Source organism: Amblyomma mixtum, chromosome 6 (genome assembly GCF_055824585.1).
Source record: "Amblyomma mixtum isolate Tamu chromosome 6, ASM5582458v1, whole genome shotgun sequence".
NCBI lineage: Eukaryota > Metazoa > Arthropoda > Arachnida > Ixodida > Ixodidae > Amblyomma > Amblyomma mixtum.
The window spans coordinates 125554808-125578787 of NC_143017.1; the positions used below are offsets into that span (position 1 = coordinate 125554808).

The 23980-nt window shown below is 45.1% G+C and overlaps 1 protein-coding gene across 1 annotated transcript; it reads left to right on the forward strand.

Moving 5' to 3' along the window:
- The first annotated feature begins 659 nt into the window (after positions 1-659).
- On the forward strand, positions 660-21497 carry Cog8 (conserved oligomeric Golgi complex subunit 8). The gene is made up of 13 exons (XM_089551098.1): positions 660-799; positions 1298-1372; positions 1989-2113; positions 2862-2965; positions 5282-5456; positions 6132-6293; positions 8497-8548; positions 8974-9140; positions 9996-10195; positions 13197-13284; positions 15883-16064; positions 19593-19761; positions 21123-21497. The coding sequence occupies exons 1-13, from the start codon at positions 709-711 to the stop codon at positions 21495-21497; spliced, it is 1965 nt and encodes a 654-aa protein (XP_089407224.1). The 5' UTR covers positions 660-708.
- The last annotated feature ends 2483 nt before the right edge of the window (positions 21498-23980 follow it).

The following is a 23980-nucleotide window of genomic DNA, read 5'->3' on the forward strand; positions in this document are numbered from 1 at the left end:
GTTTATTCTCTCTCTCTCTCTTTCTCTCTGCCTACTCGGATGAACAGCCACTGGAGGTCTGCAAAGGCAGAGCTTCAGCTGCTGCTCTCGAAAAGCATGAGTGGGGTGATGGATGAGAGGAACATGACTTTTTGTGGGTTTCTGCATTAATATAAAATCAAAGCATAATTTCTGCGTAGCGCTTCACTCGCTTCCCATTTTCGTAGCTACAGAAGCGCTTTTCCTTCAAAAATAAGTTGCCACTCTAATACCCCGTTCCAGTGCACGCAGTAAAGGCGACGACTGGTTTTCCGGAACCATTCCTTTTTAGCCGCTTAGAGCATAAAATAAGGGATTTGCCCGGCTGAGGTTGTGCGATAAATGTCGCGAAATATTGTAAAGAATTCATTGAGCAGCAGACAGACTTGTTTTGTGCATTTAGATGCCAGAAACAGTAAACGAGCGCGATTATATCACATGCTGGCAAAACAGAAACCAGAAACAAGCGTTCGCTGAGCAATGCTGCGGCTGAGCAGATGCTATTTTGCCATATCCTTTCAAGTTCGTTTATAACTGTTCCCGAGTTATTCATTACAGCATCTATTTAATTCGCACCCCGCGGCGGTGACAGTAGAGTTACGGTAGTTTCTGCCCGTTTCCTCGTACTTTCGCCTGAAGGGCGTTTCAATCCATTGCTAGTTGCTAGTCAAACAGGGCAGCGTTGTGAAAATGGCAGCCGGTGCGAACCTCGAAGTTGACTTCGGTGACAGTGACTATTCTAATCGAGATCTCTTTTCTGTAATAGCCCCGCCAGGCGAAGGTAAGGAATGCGGAGTTTTTGAACAGATATTCGCTTTTTTGCGCTTAATTCTGAAGACACGAATGCGCTGTCATTTGCAGTGTGTCCGCTCTTTTTATTCCACGTCGACCCTGTCGCAGTTTGAGTGAAAGCAGAGAATATCGTGCTAAAAGACATTCTAATTAACTGGAAGAGAGTTACACTTGTGGAGATACGGTAGAGCATCAGGGAAAGAAGTTTTAAGTGTGTGTTTGCTTGCCGAGCTTTTTTTGTTGTTTTTGTGCTGAATGATCGGGTAGCTGCTCATACAGAACAGGATATAGAGAAAAGCATTCATTAATTCTTTAAACTTTCCGTGCTTCTGGACGGTCTGAAGGGGAAAGAAAGGCCTCAGTAAAACTGGTGTTGTGGTGCTTTGAACACCTTCGTGTCATAGCTGTGCTGGTTGGTTTCTGCAAGCGCACAAACCGAAACCAAAGGTGTTCTAATTGTCAGCATCCTATTTTCGTTTACTTTCAGCGGACGCATGGAGGGAGAACGCGGACATCACCGCTTACGTGCAGGAGCTGAGCTCTTACGATGTCCCAAGGCTGAGTATGGATGCGTGATTATTTTTGCCTTTATTCTTTTCCTTGCAACGCAGGTGTTATTTGTCTCCATCTTTCGTTCACTGCTAGTTTTGTTAGTAACCCGCACTCAGTATCAACAGCACGGAAAGAGCATCGAGATCCGAAATGTGTGCGCCTGAGACCGAATGTGCAAGTAAAGGTATCGTTAGGTGTGCATTAAAAATGGAGGATAACAATTACGAGCATGATCTGAAAAAACTTGAGTAGATTTGAACTCCAGGTTTATGATCACGCGCAGAAATGGGCACTGTTTGCCGCTCAGAAGTAGGTTTTTACGCGAATTCACCTCAATACACATAAGCGTGGCCCACTTAGTAGAGCACTGTGTGCGCATGATATGCTAATGCTATGGATTCTATGCTATGCTATGGATCATAGTGCTATGGACTCGTCTTTTGTTTGTTTCCACTTTTATTCAGTTCTGCAAGGAATCAAGAAAAAGTTATTTCCACGTTACACATTGACAGTTCATTCTCCTTTGCTTTTGTTTGTATCAGAGGCTGTTGGCATCTTCATTACAACTCCGTGATGAGTCTTTCTCTTTCCTGTTTTCATTGCATTGCCCATTTTGCTTCGAGCAGCCCAGGAACCAGAGCGGCTAGCTGAGGAGAAAGCACTTGTCCTGGAGCAGACGCAGAAGTTGGCTTTCGAGAACTACAAAACCTTCATAAAGACGGCACAGTGCTCCAAAGATATCTTCAAGGAGGTGAGTGGTTCTTGGAAAGCAAAGCAGCAGAAAGTATGTTTGAATTCAGAATAAATTTAACCACATTTTACATTGCATTACTGATGTCCTACGATTGAAGGTTTTGAGGCTGCATTTTTATTACCTATGTTCAGCCATTCATTGTGTGCCGCCGCGGTGGCTCAGTGGCTATGGTGCTCGGCTGCTGGCCTGAAAGACGTGGGTTCGATCCCGGTTGCGGCGGCTGAATTTCTTTGGAGGAGAAATTCGAGGCCCATGTACTGTGCGATGTCAGTGCACGTTAAAGAACCCCAGGTGGTCGAAATTTCCGGAGCCCTCCACTACGGCGTCTCTCATAGCCTTAGTCGCTTTGGGACGTTAAACCCCATAAACCAACCAACCAACCAACCATTCATTGTGTCCATTATGTGCTGTAACATGCTGCTGGCTCCTGGTGTAACCGGATGTCTCTTCTCTTTTGTGAATTTTAGAGCCTTAGATATAGATACGTTTTAAGTTTGCCGTCAAAGCTTGCTCAGTTTTGCTTAAATTCGCACCTTCCTAAAGTGCCTACAGTTCAAGATTGACACTGTGGGGCTTTGTGATACAGCATTCATGCTGGCAATTTAAGGGTGTGTATAGCGTTTTGCCTGTTTGTCATGTTGGCATCAGTGGTTTAAAAATCTGTTACATGATACTTGCTTAATGCTGAACTGATGTTGATAATGGTGTTGCTTTTGTTTTGTTGTTTTTATAACTTTCTATGCAGTTCAGCGTTGTGGAGGGGAGGCTAGATGCTCTTCAAGAGAAACTGCCGGAATTTGCCAAGAAATGCCAGCAGTTTAGCCAGCAGTCACAACAGATCACGACAAGGTAGGTTAATGTTTTATTTGGTGCTCCTGTTTCTTGCCCTGGCTGGCATAGTCACTTCATGTCTTAACAGCCCAAAGGAATGCAGTCACCAAAATTTTAGCTGAGATTTTCTTTTTCTTGCTTCAAATTCTAAGAACACAACTGCAGATCATAGAATGTAGTGTAAAATTAATGTTTTTCTGTGGAGTGGTCTTGGGCTTTGCTGCTGCGAGCTTGAAATTTGCCGTGACATCATAACGGGTTGAAAATTGGGTACGTGAACTCTCCTTACTGTGGCCATTGAGCATGGGCCAACGGTGGTCCATACACATTGTGCACTGTATCAGAGCTACTAATCCACTTTCTGACTTTTTAAGTTGGCAGCTATATAGTCTGAGAAATCAGCTTTCAGTTTTTGAATCGTTTTTAACTTTGCTGTGAAGCGATGAATTTCGGTCCAGGACTGAAAAGCATGATGAAAAACTCTTCTTAGCAAGCACAGCAAATTCCTTGGAAGCCAAGTGCTCTTAAAAATGACTTTGGTGTCATGATTTTTTTGGGCCTCAGCATTATTCTTTTTTGATGCTAGTAATAGCAGTGAACCTTAGGAGGATGTCAGATAGTTTGGTCTTGGTTGGAGCAATAAAGACCTCAAGAAACTAACCCAGAATATCGGCTGCTGTCCACCGGGAAGCGCTGCTTTATGCTTGCTGGTGGTTTACTGATTTTTTTTTCTGCATAAGATACAATAGCAATGTTTACAGTATTATGGTCATTATCAGCCTTGTGTCTATTATATATGGCCAAGATTTAATCTTGCCATCTGTACAGAAGCAGCCATTTTGCCCGAGGGAAAAGAAAAAAAAACTTCCTTCCCCAATTCCCCCTCCTCCTGGTCACGCTCGGCTGCAAGGATGCTTTTTGACTGCTACTACTTCAGTGACGACAACAACAACACAATTTCCCCAGACACTTTTACATTAAAAGCTAGTACTTTAAGAAGAAAGCAGCGATATGTAATTTTATGACATTTTTCATAAACTTCAAGTGTAGATGCTGCAGGTGTCACTGCAGTGACCAGGGAGCTGTTACAGCTGGGTTGATGAAGCTTTAAACTGTATGAAGGAAGCTGCGTGATCAACCACTTTGTATCCCTTCTTCATGCATTGTGTCTTATGCAGGAATTCACGCTTCTCTTCTGTTTGAGGTATATTATCTTAGCTCGGAGATAACAGACTACGAGTCCGTGACAGGTTCGTTACCAGGGAAGGTGACTTAGGTCTTCACTACACTGCAGCAGCTTTAGGATCACAATGTGTTTTGATGAGTGTATCATTGTAGGTTGTACCACATAGTAATGTGCATAAATGGTTATCTAATCAGTGGCAGTATGGTCTGAATAAGACCAGTGTGTCATTATCCCATCTGTCGCTTTACCTGCAAAAGAAATGAAGGCTTTGCGACTCACGTGCAATTCCTGACCGACAAAAGCACTGATGTTTTGCTCCTGTCCTGCTTTTAGTGCAGGTATGTCTTTGAGGCTTGACAGCCTCATTGATGGATTCTTCTTTTGCAGAATTCTGCAAATGAATTCTGTTTTCTGTAGATGCAATGAAAGGGCAGGGGTTAGTTGGTCAAGGTATGGGGTAGGTAGGGTAGGGGTGTACAGGTACAGAGGGTGGGTAGGCAGTTCCAGCTTCTGCAGGAGGTGGCCACCAACAACTCAGATTGTCATGTTTGCATCCCATCAACTGCACAGGAATCTTGCAACCAAATGACTTCACTGTATTTACAACACTTGCGGGATAACCATGATAACTGTTTTATACGTTGGTATGCTGCATGACACAAAAGTGTGCATAGTACAAGGAGAGAACACAGCCGTTGTCAAGATTAACTGGACTCCTACACACTGCATGGTTTTTTGAGGTGCAGGTTAATGTGGAGCATAGAGGAGGATGCAATTAAAATGTAGTATGCTTCGGTAGACATTGCACCAATGGTGAAGCCCCTCAGATAACCTTCAGACCTTGCTTTTGTCACGTAAGTTATGTCGATGACAGGGCCTACCTTGTCATAAGGTGATGATTACCTGTGAATGCACCTTTTAGCTAATTAGGAATGATGTCTAGGGAAGTGTTGCACTTTGATATTGAGATGATTAATTTTTTTCTGACCTCTGCGGGCCATTGCTAAAATTTTTTAAAATATGACCCCAAGAAAATAAATAGTTTAGAGCACATAGTGTCTGACTTGGATCAGGCTGCAATTGGTACCCAGCAAATTGCTCCTGGTACTTTTAAGCCACTAGTCCTCATCCTCATTCATTTCTTGCAGGTGGCGGCAGATGTCACAAATGCTCTCTAAGCACCCACAGCTGCTGGAGGTACTTGAGCTGTCACAACTGATGGAAACATGCGTGCGCAATGGTTGTTACGATGAAGCCTTGGAGCTGTCAGCCTACGTGCGACGACTTGAGAAGAAACATGCTGCTGCCATTCCCCTCATTGCGGTAAGTCTCATTGCTGGGCTGGAGATATTTTCTAGAGCTTTCTTCATGTTGTGTTGGCAAACTGAAACATTATTCTCTGACTAATCTCAGCAGTGATGGCTACATTTTGATGGAGGCGAAATGCAAAAACAACCGTGTGCTGTGCATTGTCGGCGCACAATTAAAAATCCCAACTGATCAAAATTCATCCGGACCCCTCCACTATGATGTCTCTCATAGCCGTGATGTTATGGTATGATGCTATGGTATGTTATGGCCAGTCACTCACTTCACTGACTGATCATAAAAGTGATTGAATTGTTGAAATCAGCACAAGGGACCGAATGAGACAGAAGTTTTTAGAAATTTGCTGTACAAAGAGCAGGCGTGATTCAGCGATCAGCAACCTTTAGAAATCGTAGTCATCTGGGCATCAGAGGCTCTTACTACAGCCTTAGCATTCAAGTCCCTTCAAGGCAAAGGCCACAGGGCTCTCTATCTGTCGTGTGGCAGCTGAACTTGTAAGTTTGGAACGAAGCGTCTTGCTCTCATAGTCCACTGGGGTGATAATTTTGAGAAGTCCTCGCCACAAATCAACTGCCTGGCTTTTGTGCTGCAGTGGATGTGATCTGGCCTATAATTATGCTAGTGATGGTGAGGTTTGTGTTTATGATGGGGATGCATTTGTCGCTACAGAGCCTTGGTGCTGAAGTTCGTGAGTCCCAGCAACTTATGCTAAGCCAGCTGGTGGGGCAGCTTCGCTCAAACATCCAGCTTCCTGCATGCCTCAAGGTCATTGGCTATCTGCGCCGTATGGACGTATACTCGGAGGCTGAACTGCGCGTCCGCTTCCTGCAGGTAAGCACTCAAGTTTACGCACCTACTAGGGAGTGCTGTTGGCGACACTGACCTGATTTTGTGCACAAAATGCTTTTGTATCCTGTTTCATGCTAACCCTGCGTACAGTGTTGTCAAAACCGGAGGCAGTGTGGCTAAGTTCCACATAAGGAATACATGGTCTGTTCTGAAAGTAGTAGGACTGGTTTTTTCCTGGACGAACGGGCGGACGAGAGGTGGTCTGCTCATGCAGGATCGTTGAAGGGGGATATTGGGAATGCAGGGGAAAATCGGCAGTCGGCTCTCGGCCGTTGAAGAGAGGAGGTCGCTTGTACTGTGAACCCCTGTCGAAACGTCTCGTCACGCAGAATCGTCGAGCGTTTACTGCACCAGCTATACGCGATCAAATTTTAAGCAAATCTTGGTAAAACGGGCAAAAAGACTCACAACATGATTAAGGAGGCCTACGGTGACGCTTCCATGGGTAGATCAGGTGTTTTTGAGTGGCACAAGCTTTTCCGAGAAGGTAAGGAAAGAGCGGAGGAAGACGACCGCTTCAGACGCCCTTCGACCAGTGAGACCAACGAAAATGTGTAGCTAGAGAAACATTTACTTAACAGTGATCGTAGAATGATATCAGAATGATTGCTGATGACTTCAGCATTCCTCAAACCCAAGTTTTTGGGATCGTGACAGAAAACTTATCCATGAGGAAAGCGTGCGCGAAGTTGGTGCCGGGAGTGTTGTCAGAGGAGGAAAAGGCCAACCGGTAGGATCTTCTTCATCATCTGAATGAGGACCCCGATTTTTTGTCCAGCACAAGGCAGCAACGCTGCCTCAGCCCCCCTACAGCCTCGACTTGGCCCTGCCAGACTTTTTTCTATTCCCGAGAATAAAATCGACGCTGGAGGGGAAGTATCACGGATTGGTAGAGGTGGTTCGACAGGCCGTGATGAGGGAGCTAAACAGCATTCCGGTCCAGGCGTTCCTGGAGGCGTACGAAAATTGTAAAACTCATTGGCAGCAGCGTGTAGGTGCGGAAGGGTGCTACCTTGAAAAATTGTAATCGTTTGTACTATTCTCTCGAATAGATTTTGTTTAAAAAAATCAGTCCTACTACTTTCAGAACAGACCATGTATTTCATCACCTGTTCAAAGCAAAAAACTATACCATAGAGTTAGACAAATGCACTGGCTCCACCTCTCACCTATTCACTTGCAGTACTTCTTTAGTGTCAGAGCGAAGCCAAGCATCAATTATGTTCACAGAATTTTGCGTGCTCTTTGCTTCTGCTTATTTCCCTCTCCAGTGTGAGCCTTTGGTAGTGCTTTGTCATTCTTCATATCTTTTGGCTGGCAGCACTGAGGAGCAGGAGCTGAAGAAGCAGGTTGCTGGGCGGGCAGAGATGACCGATGAGCACCAGAGGCATGATGGGAAAACTTGTTTCTGTCAGCTGCTATAGTGCACTCTGCACTTTTGCCATTTCTACGATGAGTGGTGAAGCTGTCGTTGCAGCAACAATGGTGATGCGCCATTTTCAGCTGTGTTGGTGCTCCTGTTCATCTTGTGTGCTTGAAACACAGCTGATTCAACCAAGACAGTGACTGAACAAGCTTATAACAATGAAAAAGCAGGCATTGTATGCTGTGATGTCATTTAAGGCACCAGTTATTGTAAGGTTTCACATTTTGTTTCAGGCACTGTGTCGTTTTTGACATTTCGCTGCCGGAGAGAACGAGAGCTACACTTTTCTGAACGAACTGCATTTTATACTAGCTACTACTTTACGCTGGGTATGAAACAGAGAAATCTCCTTGCTCCGGGCTGTGATGTCATCATGCATTGTCTAACCATTGGAACCATCATCCTTTTCTAATTTTCTTGCAGGGTATGGCATTTCTGCTGGCAGCTATTACATGCTGGCTATGTAGAAAAATTAGATTGGTTTTGTCGGATTTTGTTTTAGATATTTCAGCTTCTTGTAAGGTGTTAACAATGTTGAGCTTTTCATGACCAACATGTTCATGACCACATGCCCTGCATGCACTTTGTTTTCCCTCTTAAACCATCCATATACGACAGCGGGGCTCTTATATGTCATTTAGTCAGTTGCACAAAAATGCCATGAGCAGTGGCCCCTATGGCTATGTTTCTGAAAAGGGTAAAGCAGGCTATATTGACATCTGAATTTTTATTGGTTGTATTCTCTCTCTTCACTTGCAGGCCAGAGGTTCCTGGTTTGAGAGTGTCCTGAACAACATTCCCACGAAAGATGGTAACTGGCCCTGTGTTTTCTGGAGATTGCTGTATACGAGACTCTCTTGGTCGGGGCGGGTGTTGGGGGGGGTGGGGGGCCTGTATTCATCTCATATATTCACCTGTATTCACCGCAAGAAAGTTCCAGGTAGCAGCATTGAAACAGGATGTTGCTTTCTACAAAACTTAACACATTATGGAGGCTAACTACAAGATAGTGGTGATGTCAGATATTTCGCATTCTTGAATGTGCTATTGCAGCTTTGCTGACTTGACTGAACATTGGAAGTAGAGACAATATGAACACTTAGACAGCAGTGAGAAGTTTCTTTATACAGTACCATGCGACACCAGGCAACTAACCTTGAAAGAACCTTGTACTTTACATTTTTTGTGGTGGGACATATCAGTATTTTTCAATTTTTTTTCCCACTGCGGTCACAGCTTACACACACCTCACACGAGTGGTGGAGGCCTGCCGTGTGCACCTATTTGACATTGTGACCCAGTACCGGGCTATCTTCTCGGACGACGACCCCTTGGCTGGTCTCGGCAGCAGGGACCCCGACACGCTCGATGCCGCCATCTTTTACAGCTGGATCACGAGCCAGGTAAGAAGACCTGGGCCACTCTGGTGAAATTGGTGTTTGCAAAAAATTCCCGGAACTTGCTCAAATTGAATAGGTGCAAAGGGCCTTCTTTTTGCATCACAAGCTGGGGCCAGCACTGGAACTCACTACGTAGTGATATGATCCACTGAATTGATCCTTGCTTTGTGGCTGTCGTCTTGACATTTTACTGGCGTGGTGTTAGATGTGTCAAAATTATGTGTAAGCTGCAACAACCGTATCCTCATACTCAAAAAGCATTAGCAAAACTTAAACTTGGACTGAATGAAAGCTTTTAAGTGCAAAAAGACAAGGACTAAAGAAAGTCTATCTCCAACTTGCCCAGTTTGGCATCCTCTTATTGAATGAAACAACAAGGAATCACTTTCGTAGTGCAAATAAAGACATTCGACATCTTTCCTTGTCTTTTCATTCATTTCGTGTTGTACAAACTGTCCATTGTGGTCTTCCATGCTATCTACTATGTCGCAACCAGATAGTCAGTCAAGGAGCTACTTCTTGGCACATTGGCCACAGAGGAAGACGTTGGAGATCTGTGTTACTGGGGCAAGGCTTTGACATCACGAGAAAGGGTCGGCATGTTGTCTTTTTTTGCTTCATAATCAGTTTGCCTTAAATCACAGAATCCATTCTGCTAACTACGCTTCAAAGTGATGACACGATAAGTGTCCCCACCCACAGATTTATTTCACCATGTGTTTCCACCGTTCTGTCCGAGTAATGCTCAACAAAACTGAACAAATCAGTGTTGTAGATTACAGCCATATACAAGGAGCTTTTGTTGTGTTCCTCATCGTGTGTTCCCCGTGGTGCATTATTGACATTGTTTGAATCCAGGTGACCAGATTTCTGGAGATTGTGGAGCGTGATCTGTCGTCGGAGCTGTCCGGTCGGCTGGACTCGGTGCTGTCGCAGTGCATGTACTTTGGGCTTTCCTTCAGCCGGGTTGGTGCCGACTTCCGACCTCTGCTGGCACGCAAGTTTCAGGCAGCCGCAGCCACCCGCTATCGCTCCGCTGTCAGCCGGGCCACTGACAGGTGTGTTTGTTGTGCATGGACAGGCATGGTGTTATATTAAAACTGTAATAACCAATATCCCTCGAGAGAAAAGTATACAACAGCTGTATCTTACCAGTACTCACCTATGGGGCAGAAACATGGAGGCTGACGGAAAGGGTTCAGCTTAAGTTAAAGGGACACTGAGGAGAGCACTATTAATATTTTTTTTATAGTAAAATCTGATAGTTCGGCATGTCATGGCTTTGTTGCCACTTGGCCGGCAGCGAAAGATGCATTTATTTCTAAGTAATTTGGATTCGAAGTTGAAAAAGTTTTTCCCGCCGCTCTGATTCAAACTTGGGATTCGTCTATGACGACAGAGGACTAAGAGACGTGAAACATGACGTGCACATGACGTAACGCAGACTCCGTGATTTCTGGCTGCCAGCAGTGCGGCCTAGCAGCAGCCGAAAAGAAAGCTACCGCCGGCCGCACGTTGAAGGCATCTATCGGCTATTGCGGCCGTCGCTACAGTCGCTTCGATTACGTTTGCACTGGCGTTTTGCCAGCGTTACGATGGATCTCGTCCTCGAAGTCGTCAACGAAGTTCTCGCAAATAGACACCTTTAGCGTATCGTGTACCTTGTTACCGCTAGCGGAATACCGGGAGCCCGCTTACCGCCGGAAAACAGGCGCTGATTTGTCCCGATGCTTCAGGAGCGCGCGTAGCAGCCGGGCACGTGGCGCCATCTGGCGACGTCAAGGAGATTTGCGCATGCATTGGCTGCGCCTCAGTGATGCATGGTTTCTCGGTTCCTGGTGTTGCTAGAACCATTCGTTCTAGCAACACTGTTTTGTTCTATGATCTCATCACGCTTGTACTTGCGAGTTTGGCCTGTGGCGGCGATACCTGTATTTTGGTTCTTGCTCTTTTCTACGTTACAAGAGCTTTGTTGTCAGTATGAGTGGCGTTTTTGTAATCAGGAGCTGGTATTCTGTCGATACAAGCCAACTTCAATTTCTCCTCAGTGTCCCTTTAAGGACATCACAGCGAGCTATGGAAACAAAAATGATTGGTGTAACGTTAAGAGACCTCAAGCGGGCACAGTGGGTGAGGGAACAAACACGGATTAATGACGTCCTGGTTGAAATCAAGAGGAAGAAATGGGCTTGGGCAGGGCGTGTAATGCGAAGGCAAGATTACCGCTGGTCCTTAAGGGTAATGGATGGATTCAAAGAGAAGGCAAGCATAGCAGGGGCCACCATAAAGTTAGGAGATTAAGAAGCTTCCAGGGATACGGTGGCTGCAGCTGGCAAAGGACAGGGTTAATAGGAGAGACATGGGAGAGGCCATTGCCCTGCAGTGGGCGTAGTCAAGCTGATGATGATGGTGATGATGAAGAAGAAGAGCTTGATGTGGACAGCAGATTTGTTTGAATTCCATGGATTTTGAATTAATGGGTACTTTTTAATGTGCCTATATTGATGCTGCCAATGTATGAGTTCAAGTAAACCAAAAATCTGAATTGAGCTAGTTAGTAATAGAGTACTGTGGCTCAAATGTGGACTGAAATAAAAAGAAGACAAGAACAGAATTAATGCTTGTACCTTCAGTCTCACTAGTATTGATATTATGTTATTTATTTTAACAAGCATCACTTTAGCTGCACACGGTTATATACCAAAAATAAGACCATTGTTTCAAATAGGTGACAATACGATCAATAAACCAGTACCTATATCTACGTAATCCGTATTCCTAAAATATTTGAGGCAGTTATTCTGGCATGCTCATTGTACTGTTGCAGGTTAATTGATTTAATCGAACATCAGAAACTCAGGCAAGCAAGAACCTTGTCCGAATGACAGAGTTACATAGACTGCATGGAAAAGGTTGCATTGTTGCATTGTATTGTGTTTATTTTACTTTGAAGTGCCAGTGCCAAAGCAACTTGCTTCAGCAAAGCGAGGTGTATTTAGCATATCTACTAGTGAACGGGTTTCTGGTGTGAGTGTTGGAGCAGTGCTCACTCAAAGTGGCTCGAAACTTGCCCATTTGACGTGGTTGTAAAGGCAGCTTGTGTTGTTGGGTCTGTGTGCTGCTTGAAGTAATGTACAGCAGGCACTCATTACAGTAAAAGCTCGTTCTTTCTAATGTCAAGGGAACGGAAAAAATGTCCATATTATCCGAAGTGATTATCTGAGTTATTGAATGATCTAAAAAAAAAAAACTGACAAGAAGCACTTGTGTCACAGCGGATACGTTTGGTGAAAGACTTAGCAATGATCACCTGATTTTGAGGGGAGAACAGTGCAGCAGTTAGTATTTTTTTTACATTTTGGTCGATGCCTTATTGTGTGCGCACTCCCTGGAGGCCAAGAGCGACAAAGCAGAACTGTTTCAAAATGGAAAGGGTCTTTCCGGCATCCTTCATGGTGCGAAGCATTAGCGGGGGAGCAAGACTGCATCCGCTGTGAGATATGACGAGAACTAGATGGATGAAAGCAAGGGAAATGCACAGCCGAGTTTGATTGGCTGCCTGACGTGTGGTCAGTAACCGCCGTCAACGCGGGCTGCCATGGCCTCAGAAAAGTGATACTGAAACTATGTAGTCGGACTAATCTCGGAGGCAAGGCTGTCCATTTTTCATCACGCTTGTCCCTGAATGCACGTCTGTGACGCGCGGACAACTGCAGTATGCAATTCAGGTTTGATAAAGGCTACTTCGACTGCCTTGCTGATAAGGGATTGCTGCTGGTCATTCATGGACGCGGCCGCCCTTCAGGAGCCTGTTCGAATTAACTGGTGCGAGACCCCTAGCATCCGAATTAAGAGCATCTGTCGCCATAGACTTACATGAGTGTTGGGCGGCTGAACAGGTTCAAATGAAATGCTGAACATTGACAAAGATGGCGCAGTTATAATGTGAAAACTATAACTTGTGGTGATTGCAGTGATAAAGGAGTAGCTCTCATTTTGGTAGCCAGCCGTGTCTTGCGTTATGTGTGTACACCAGACACATTCCATTCTGTCTGACAGGTTTGGCGAGATGATGCACTCATTTACGTTGACCACACTACCGTCCATGGCCCCTGCTGCCATGCTGATGTCCACCCTGACAACTCAGGTCAGTTGGAGATAGCCGAGGACTCCTTACTCTGGCTTTGTGCATGTTGTTTGGTGTAGTGGGACGCGACTGAACAACGCGCTGGTCAGTGTCCCTCTAAGGAGGCCTCCCAACCAGTCACGACAACATTGTGGTCAACCATCTGCCAACCACGTGCGATACCCACTGTAGCAGGTGCAAGTCAACTGACCATGATGTTAGGCCCCTAGTTTCCTGTGATTCCTCGAAAAATCATGGATTTCAGCATTTTTCGCGAAATTCTTTGTTAGGAGCAACATTTTCTTTCTTTGGATGCTAAGTTGATATGGGCATCAGTAGGAATGACAGAACAATGGTAAAATGACTAATTTGCCTTATTTGCATGGATATAACATGAAGGGGGAATGAAAGAAATAATATTGCGACTATAACGCAATCTCAAACTGTTCATGCCAAGAATATCTGAGGGCTCCGGCCAAAAAACGACGACAGGCTGAAATCCGGTAGCATCCTTGTGCCGCTGCGGCCCAGTGTATGCACCCATTTGCCCTTATTTTCGTTTTCTACTTCACTCAACTATTTCATTGCCATCTCTTTCTCAGTGGTGCGATTTTGCACCTCTCCTTTGCACTTGCACGCAGTATGCTTTGCCCCCAAGGTCATTGAAAATCTGGCTTCTCCCAGCGGCTCTTGAGCTTGGTGGCGAAGGTTGCTTTAGCTAGCTTGAATAGCTAAAACGAAAAAAATTTACACTATATTTATACCTTGATACCAAATGTAGCACAAGGTGCGTTTTGAACAATTATTTGATGCCTCCAGCGGAATATTAAGGATTTTTTGTTCTCAGTTCGTGGAATTTAAAAATTTCGGCCACAGAAAGTTAGGGGTCTTAGTCATGACTGTAGTCTGGAGGGACTTCTTTGAGAGGCGTTCGCAGCTTTGATCTTAAATTTTCTCTCACCATTGTTAGAATGTTCATGGAATAAACCCATTAGTTTCTGAAGCACAGCCTTGTAGCAGCCACAAAGGCTCTTAAACCGTCTCCAGACATCCCGATTAGTCCCTGTTCTATAGCAAGCAAGTGAAGTATGTCTTGAGTGCATGAAATTTCTCCAACGGTAGGGCACTGGCTCTTTTTTAAAACTTCTTCGTCTGCGTCGCTTGCATTGGATGCATGCTTTGCCAGTGATAGGGGCAACAATGTCACTATCAGACCACTCTGAAGAAGTATTAACTGCGCTGTCGGTGTCTCTAAACATGCAAGAGGCAGCAGTTTCTATGCCACCTTCCCGCTGTAACACTTCTGCCAAGAGCTGTTTACAGGCGTCGTCACTGGCGGCGGTCGACAGTGCTCGTGATGTCACTCGGGAAGCGTGATGTCGGACACGCACAATCCATGAAAATGCCATTAATGTCACAGTGCTACAGTACAGGACCGAATCACAGCCGCACAGGGACGCCGTCAGCTAGCAAAATAGAAATGGCAACTATATCACGTGGTGGAAAATGAAAGTTTGCTGTGGCCAGCCTAAACTGCGGAGGGGTGAAGTCATGAGATAACTATAAGTGATATAGCTATGGCAGGGCCACATGCACACAGCTTTCACCAGGTCTGAGGGAAGAGTACATTATGCAAGCTCACAGGCTGTAACTGCTTTGTGCAGCCACAGGCATTTGTTGTATCTAAGATGCAGTGCCATATCCCTAATACATATTTTCACGGTAGCGCCACCCTCTTTCAGAGTAAGCGTGCGTTTGTAATAACTGTGGCTGCTATAAGTGTGCTCAACTGTATTTTTGTTCACATGTATCCTCTTTGCATTTATCGCCCATGTGATTGACAGCACTGTTAATTGAATAAATAAGTTAAAGGGCAGCTGCAGCACTTTTCTGAGAATTTCGGGATATTCAAGGATTCAAATCTATATAGGCTGTAGGTAAAGCATGGCAAGTGTTTTTGCACTAGCATTTAAAATAGTAACGTTATCGACGATTGAATTTTGCGCTTCTCCTCAATGCACCGGAGGAGTGCAGGAAAATTCAGCGTGACGTCACGGAAGGTATGACTTCAAATTACCGCTGTCGTGCGCCACACCCTGCCCTGACGCTTTAGACGCTGCCAAACAACTCTCGGCAGGGTTCACCTTCGGTGACGTTGGTTTTTTTCCTTCAAAGCAGGCGTTTGTGCGTTGGAAATGTACCCATACCTTCGATGACGTCACCAGCGCCCCCAAATTGGCGCTGTGCGCTGCAGAGAAGCTTGAACGGCGTCCGGATTTTAATCGGCGATTACTTGACTATTTCAAGTGCTAGCCCAAAAAGACTTCGCATGCTTTACCTGCAAGTTTCACACATTCGACCCTCTTAAGCTCGTTGATTTCTAAATCCTATGCAGTTTCCCTTTAACTGCCAGACTGAATATTCTTGCACTATTGAAGCTGTTCTAAGACAACAGCATTCGTGAACTTTTTAAAATTATTTAAATCATGTTTTGAATGTACAGCAGGAGCATTTGTTATTATTTGTGTCATCTCATGTGTAAGCATTTATGGCAGTTAAGGTGGCAATGTTCAGACTTTGTCCTGAGTGACAGTGTTTTGCCTTGTTTCCTCTACACAGGAAAATGTGCAGCCGCCCTTCTCGCTGCTTGAGTTTGAGCCACTGTCTCAGTACTGCAATGCAATGCTCAGTGCTTTCAATGAGCTGCGGCTGTGCGCCTGCCTGTCGCTGGTGCGTGAGACAACACTGGTGCTGGATGGCTCCCTGAGGGCTGTCGTGGCCACCATTGTCGACTATCACACGTGAGCAAGCAGCTATTACCGTGTTCAAAGCTGTTACCTAGGTCAAGAGATTGTCATTTTTACTGGAACAGAGCTTGAATTAGCTGGAAAATTGTATAAAAGTTAAGAGTCGTAGTAGTTCACCTTGGAGCACTGTACGTGCCTCGAGCCTGGCTCAAGCCCCGCTTCATTTTCACTCCACTGAGCTTGGGCCCAGCCCACCGAGCTCACCATAAGGCCTTGCCCAGGCCTGTTCCGGCAGGAGCTCAAGAGGTAAATTGCTCGTGTGCAAATAAGACTGCTACTGCATGAGTGAAGAGGCAGCCAGTGAAGGTGCTCAAATTGTAATACAGTAGAACCCCTCTACGGTAAAGTACCTCGGGCCAGCAAAAATTTTAAACTGTATCAGGGTCTTTACTATTTAGAAGAGCGAGTTGGCAGGCTACTTGTTGTTTGCATGGTGCTTCATGCTGCCATGCTACAAGCACACACCTTTTTTCCGTTTTCTACTCCTCACTGCACGTTTACTGGCTTTCCTTTCACAGCGACCCTAGCCGAATTCATTCTACGTTCATAGCCAGCTTTACTTTTTCCATGTGCGCCGCACGCTTTGCCTCATGCCCTCAATGTCTTCGAAAGTTGGAGTCTCCTCGCGGCTTTGAAGCGTGATGATGAAGCCACTTGAAAAAGCGCTGTTTTATCATATTCGGTGTCTATTTGCTGCGCGATCCTAGACTTCACGCAGGCCGCGATGTCATCATTCCACGGCAAGTGCATCGCCATGGTCAGACGTTCTTTACTATAGCTGTTTCTTCGAAAAAAAAAATTTTAATATAACTGAAAAAAATGTACAGTGACCGCAGCTTTGCTTTACTACTATATCCGAATTTTCAACATAACCGAGTTTACTATAGCGGGGTTCTACTGTAAATGCCTGAAATAAATTGGTTTGATGAGCAAAAAATGGAAGAGAAGATATGGCGAGTTCGCCCAGTCAGCCTTTTGAACAGTGATCTCATTTGTGAGTAACTCCACTAAATACAAACGGTTGCATATACATATATTAAACTACTCTGCCTTACTTCTGCATCTTTAATCAGTCATATTTAGGGCCCACATTGCCTAAGTGATGAAGCATCCTCACAGCTGTAGCAATGACATACCATATTTATTTGCGTATTTTGCGCACCTCCATCTTTTTACCCGGATTTAAAAAAAAAAAAACTTCTGCTCGCACATTTTGCACTATTAGTACGGTAAAAGCTCGTTAATTCAAACTTTATAGGACCAAACAGAAAATGTCCCAATTATCTGAAAGATTGAATTACTGAATGACCCCGAAAAGCTAACGAGAACCGCTTGCATCATGGTAAATTAATTTGGTGAAAGACTGGGCAATGGTTGCTTGCTTTTGAGATGAGAATGGCGCAACAATGACTGTTTTTTAGCGGTGAAGCTTCACCACTACTGTGTCACACACCTCGCAAGCGGTAGCGTCGTGTGTAAGGAGGCTGCGACGCACAAAGTGTGAACTGCATGTGACGAGCATGCAGTTTCGGCACACTGGAAGAACGGAAGAGCCATGGGGACAGAACCGCTCGGAAGCGGTGAAGCGGCGAGTAGAAAAAAAATGTTAGGGTTTTAACATAGTTAAACCAAGCAGGATGTGCAAAAGCTTTTGCGCACAGATGGAAGTTGATGGAGATGGCTGTGTGCAATGCACTGCGTGAGGGTGTGTTGCAGTTTAAAGGGACACTGAGGAGAAATTGAAGTTGACTTGCATCGACAGAATACCAGCTCCTGATTACAAAAATGCCATTCATACTGACAACAAAGCTCTTGTAACGTAGAAAAGAGCAAGAGCCAAAATACAGGTATCGCCGCCACAGGCCAAACTCGCAAGTACAAGCGTGATGACGTCATAGGACAAAACAGTGTTGCTAGAACCAATAGTTCTAGCAACACTAGGACACGAGAAGCCACGAATCACTGAGGCGCAGCAAATGCATGCGCAAATCGTAGCCACGAATCACTGAGGCGCAGCAAATGCATGCGCAAATCTTCTTGACGTCGCCAGATGGCGCCACGTACCCGACAGCTACGCGTGCTCCTGCAGCGCCGGGACCAATCAGCGCCTGCTCACAGCGGTATGCGGGCTCCTGGTATTCTGCTAACGGTAAACAAGGTACACGGTATGCTAAAGGTGTCTATTTGCGAGAACTTCGTTGACGACTTCGAGAACGGGATCCATTGTAACGCTGGCAAAACGCCGGTGCAAACGTAAACGAAGCGACGGCCGCAATAGCCGATAGATGCCTTCAACGTGCGGCCAGCTGCTGCTGGGCCGCACTGCTGGCCTCCAGAAATCACGGAGTCTGCGTTACGTCATGTGCACGTCATGTTTCACGTCACTTAGTCCTGTGTCGTCATAGGAGAATCCCAAGTTTGAATCAGAGCAGCGGGAAAAACTTTTTCAACTTCGAATCCAAATTTCCTAGAAATAAATGCATCTTTCCCTGCCGGCCAAGTGGCAACAAAGCCATGACATGCCGAACTATCGGATTTTGCTATAAAAAAAATATTAATAGAGCTCTCCTCAGTGTCCCTTTAACATGAGGTGTGAGCAGCTGCGGTGATAGCACAGTGGTCTGTTGTGGAGGCCAGCGATGCTGATCTGTTCACACCACGAGTTCGGAACCCGGTTGCGACAATATCAATATTTATTTCATTTCTGCAGGTTGGCCAAGGTCAACCTCAAGGTCATGCAAGCCACAATATTACCTATTAGTTGGGTTTGACTGTGTTAAGTAGTGTTTTCGCACTAAAAAGGTGGTGTATAAAAGACTAGTGAGACACGCCAATCAACGCCTAAACTGCACCCAGCTGGGCTTGGTCACTGATGCGGCCACTCAGAAAAGCGAAACCGAAACTATGCTGTGTGACTTCTTAGATCTGGGGCCGTCTGTTCGTCTTCACACCTGCCGTTGCACACACATCAGAGTTACGCGAGCGACTCGGCAGCATGGAATTCAAATTTCAGTAGGTCTATTTGGACAATAGCTTGCGGTGCTGGGCATTCTGGGACATGGCCTCCCTTCTGGAGCCCATTCGAATTAACTGGTGCAAGACCCGTAGTAGTGTCCGCATTAGCGTGCGATGCCATAGATTTCATGGGCGTTGACTGAGACTGAGCTAGCAGTTTCAATTATCCAGAATTTCGAATGAGCAGGGTTTGAATTAATGAACTTTTACTGTATTCCCAGTGTTGTCTATCTGTTTGCAATAGCTTCTGGTTGCTTTAGGATCCTTTGAAGAAGTAGCTCACAGGTTTTTGAATAACACTAAAGCAGTTCTCAAAACTAGGGTGAACAAGGAGAGCCAGTAGTACCTACTTCTTTGCCTCCCAAAATGTTGCATTGTGGGTTAAATTACAGTGTGAACATTCTTTTTTTCAAGAACAGAATTTGTTTTAGTGAACATGAAACAACCTGCTATCAGTCAGGGGACATGCCAGCATGAGGGATCGTTTCTTTTCCTTCATGCTTGCAGGGCGGAGGAGCCAACGTTGACAGAAAAGGAAGCGGAAACATTTTCACGCTTCTGTGGTTCTTTTGCCAATGAGCTGGTGCCATTTCTGAACACATGCCTATCGCTGCTCTTCCCTGCTGCTGAGATTGGAAAGCAGCTGGGGGTACCGGCCACTTATGTTGTCAAGCTGGTTGGTTGCGTTTTCTCCTTCGGTCTCCTTTTGTTTTTGAGTGCTTACTCTTACTTTGTCCAAAGAGGCAGAGCAGGGAGGTTCTGGCAGTCACATATTTTTGTTGCCTCAAGTTGGTGTTATGCAGTCTACTTGATTCATTACTCAAGACACATAACAGTCCTTACCTTTAACATGCCACTGCCTGATTTGTTTCTCTGCCATAAATGTGCAGTTACACATGTTTCACATGTCCAATGAACCCTTATTAACTTTTAGCCATAAAAGCAATATAAAATTAATTTTAGAGAGAGTTTTGATATAAGCGAAGCACATACCTAATATTTGTGTTCAGATTTGAGTGCGTTCTGCAAATTCGAGCTTTCAGTCTAGCTTTATTTTGCAAACTCAGCAAAACAAACTGAACGCACTTAAAAGAATGTTTTAGCGTAGTGTTACCATGTATCGCTGCTGTATGCCAATCCGCCACTCACCAAGTGTGCATGCGCAGGTGACCCCAAGGAGCTAGGTGCGAGTGCACCTGGTGCCTGATGTCCATTCGCTTATGCGCTGTTGGAGGCAATATCTGTTTACTGTAGTAGTACACGGGAGTGCCATGCTAAAGCACCCTAGAAAGTCAGCTGTCTAGAGTGCACGACCGCGTGTACGTGAATCCCATTCCCTCTCGGTGACAGCACTCATTGTTGGGTCATTGGGCTTACAAGTGCACTACATTCACCGCGACTGCATCATCGGTTGACTTCTGATCTTATGTATGTTGAAGATCTAGACCAGGGGTTCTCAAACTTTTTTGCTTGGAGGAACCCCAAAAGCCTTCAATAAGTTTTCACTTACCTTCAATAAGTTCAATAACCTTTCACTTACCAGCAATGTTGTCGAGTGCATTTTTGCAAAGAGAGAGTTGCAAAAGTTAAATGTTTATTGCACAGATTAATACAAATACTAATGTGATGGGTGGTACTGCTTCCCTTTTAAGAGCAAGTCAAAGCGTGGCTCAGTAGCACTCAGAGCCAGTCTCATATCAGCTGCCGGGTCAGGGCCGGTGAGGGTTCTCGCGGAACACAAGAAGACAGCCCGCGGAACCCCTGTGTTCCGCGGAACCCAGTTTGAGAACCCCTGATCTAGACAAACACCGACGAGCCTTTGAAAGTGAAGGCTCCAAAGTAGCTCATTGGTTGCTCGTAGCAATAAACATTAGTACAGTTCGCCGCTCGATGTGTACTTTGTCACAACATCTGTTAACAGCTGTCACTGAAATGTGTTGAAGTGTGGTAACTGACCTATCAGTTTGTTTGTGTTTGAAAGCAGAATGCGTGAGTGAGAGCATAAATCTAACACAACACCATCTGCTCGATTTCTAGGAGAACATGGGCCACTTGAAATGCGAGGACATTGTGCAGCCTATGAAACACCTGGTTTCGGATTTTGAGGAAGACTTCTCTGTTCCCGCGAGCACAGAGCTGGATGAAGCAGATGGTATTAGTGAGAAACTGCCAGAGGTTGCTGTCGGAGAAGAGCAGCAGCATTCTGATGGAGACACAACAGAGGAGCATGCCACTGTAGAAGAAGTAGTACATGAGACCAGCACTGTGAATGAAGAAGAGGCAACACTGGACTCACCTGTGACAGCCAGCGCTGTGGAGACTGCTGCTGCTGACGTTCTCCCTGCCATCCCTGAAGCTTTGGTCGCTGATTCCTCAGCAGAGAGTGTACCCCAAAATGCTTTGCAGAGATAATGAATGTATAGGACAAACTTAAATTAAGAACTTTGTCTTGTAAATAAACACTGTCTATTATAGTTGGTTGCTTTCAATATTCTCATCACCTTGTGATCTAGTATTTTCAGCCTACCGCACCCATGTCACGAAGACTGTCGCATAATCATAGAAAGAGCTCTTTTTTTTGCGAGAGTGAGCTATGCTTGGACCTTCTACGTTTCTCATCTCTTGCCTCCCTCATTGGTGTTGAGAGGACTTTCCCTCAGTGCAGGGCACGAACGAGCTTGCTGGGTTTCTTTTTTGCAAACACTTGTCAAAGAGTAGCCACTGAAGTGCGCATTCAGTTTGAAGATAAAGCGGTACAAGAACAAGGGAACTGTACAATTCCCACGAAACACTGCAACCAGGCGAAATCAGTACAATTATGAATCTGTGGCCTTATTACATTTTGTTAATATACTGCATCACTTCAAGTATGATCGCATTTATGCAAATCGTTCGCTCCGGCTCTTCAAGCCATACTCGTGCGGTACCCTAGGCCTCGGGAGTTGCATCAAGCTTGGCCCATGCCACAGTGTAGTTTTCAAGAACATTGTGACTTCGCATTTGTCTACCAAAATTGATTGCAATTTTTCGAGTAGGGTGCTTGAACTATCCTTTCACGCACTCTCTGGATTGGTATTTTCACATGTTCTACAGGCAGCGCAAAAGGCAGTGACATCAGCCATGCATTTGTGCTGAACTGGCCGATGAATAAGGGGGGAATAGATCACTCGGAGAGCACTAGCTCAGCGGATGGTAAAAATTCAAAGTTAGAATGTATACTCGAAGTATCTCATGTGCGAAGTGCACTACTCACTATCCTGAGCTCATTGTCGGCCACAGAGGGAGGAGAAATTTATTGCCTGTGTGTGCGGGTCTTGCAGTAAAAAGTATCAGGTAGGAACAGCATGACGAGAGGATGATGGAGAAACGACACAAGTGCTGACTAGTTTAATCTGAAAGGGCTATAAACACCATCTTATTTGCACCTTTTCTTAATGGTGCATGAGGCATTAGGATGCATAGATCATCACGTGGTATTTGCTTGCTAGTGCTGAATAATTTCAAATGAATTTCTTCTCTTATGCTGTTTCAGTTTCTTCAACTGAATGACAGCAGTGATGTGTAAGAAGTGTTAGGTCATGTGAGGCATGAAAACTAATATAGCTGCTATGGCAGTCTTAACTGTTCGTTGCGATCGATGGAAACACTTTAAAAGAAAGTTTTGCTACATATCAGAAGAATGGACCACCACCCACAATATTTCCATTACAATCTCTTACAATTTTACAATTTTCAAAATATTTGTCCGAGAATTTTGGACGGGGCCGTCGCCGTAGCTTGATTGGTAGAGGACCGGGTGTGAAATTCGGAGGTCGTCGGTTCATATCCCACTGGTGGCATGTGGTTTGTTTTTCTGCTTTATAATCCCACTGATGAACGCCATAAATGTTTTAAAAAATTCCCTGCGCTCCTTGGTTTTAGTGGTTTTAACGAGCCCTTCATTTCCCTTCGCTTGTCGGCTATATACGAATAAAAATTCGGAGGTCGCGGGTTTGGATTCCACCAGCAGCATGTTATAATCTCCAATTGACCAACAACACAAATTTTAAAGAAAAAAAGAAACATTCGCCTATGCTCCTTGGTTTTGGCGGCTGTTGGCTTCCTTCATATGTATGTTGTAATGAGCCCCTTATTTCCCGTATTTGAATATATTTTTCAGAAAGTGTGGCTGTAGATTTTTTTCGATTCCATTGTGTTTTGATTGCTTTTAGAGGGGTACATATACAAAATATCTAACGCAAACAAATGATATGTTTCATGGGAGTGTTTCAGGGCAAGTTTCAGTCGCAGATGTTGAGTGGAATAATTCAAATGTTGCTCCCGGTCCAAGGAGCCGCTCGACATATCCACCCGCATCCAGTGAGGTCTAGGTGCACTTTCCCCAATTATTGTGACGTCACCGAACCCAGTAGACGTTTACTGTAACAACCAGGGCTTGCAGGCGATCCTAGTCATCAGGAATGTGATGGTCCAGGGTGGCTGGTCGACCTTGACGTCAAAGTGCACTTAAGCGCCGGCGCAGACAGAAACCAAAACAGCCGATACTAAATTGTTTACTCTGCGCGAGCCTCATACAAGGAAAAACAAACTGACACCCAGTTGGTGACATGTGAATGTTGTAGCTGACATCTTGCTGATGATCACAGCATTGGCTTGTGCTGCAAGGATGAAAACGCTTTACTAATGACTGCGTAACCATCGGCAGACCAGCCATGCGCATTTACGACTTATATCAAGTCCAGAGCCTTTTGCTCGCTTTGTTAATAATGACGTCACATTTCAAACAGCCGTTGGGTGTCAGTGAGCCGAAGTCGGGCATAGTCTACGTGTTCATTTCAATGCTGCTGTAGCACTGTCGTCAGTTTCATTCATGAAGAACCAATATATCGGCATGA

Bases quoted from the DNA above. Each gene is read 5' to 3' on its own strand.
- Cog8 (XM_089551098.1), top strand. From the start codon at position 709: ATGGCAGCCGGTGCGAACCTCGAAGTTGACTTCGGTGACAGTGACTAT. The intron at 800-1,297 runs GTAAGGAATGCG...GTTTACTTTCAG, and splicing joins AATAGCCCCGCCAGGCGAAG to CGGACGCATGGAGGGAGAAC. The intron at 9,141-9,995 runs GTAAGAAGACCT...GTTTGAATCCAG, and splicing joins ACAGCTGGATCACGAGCCAG to GTGACCAGATTTCTGGAGAT.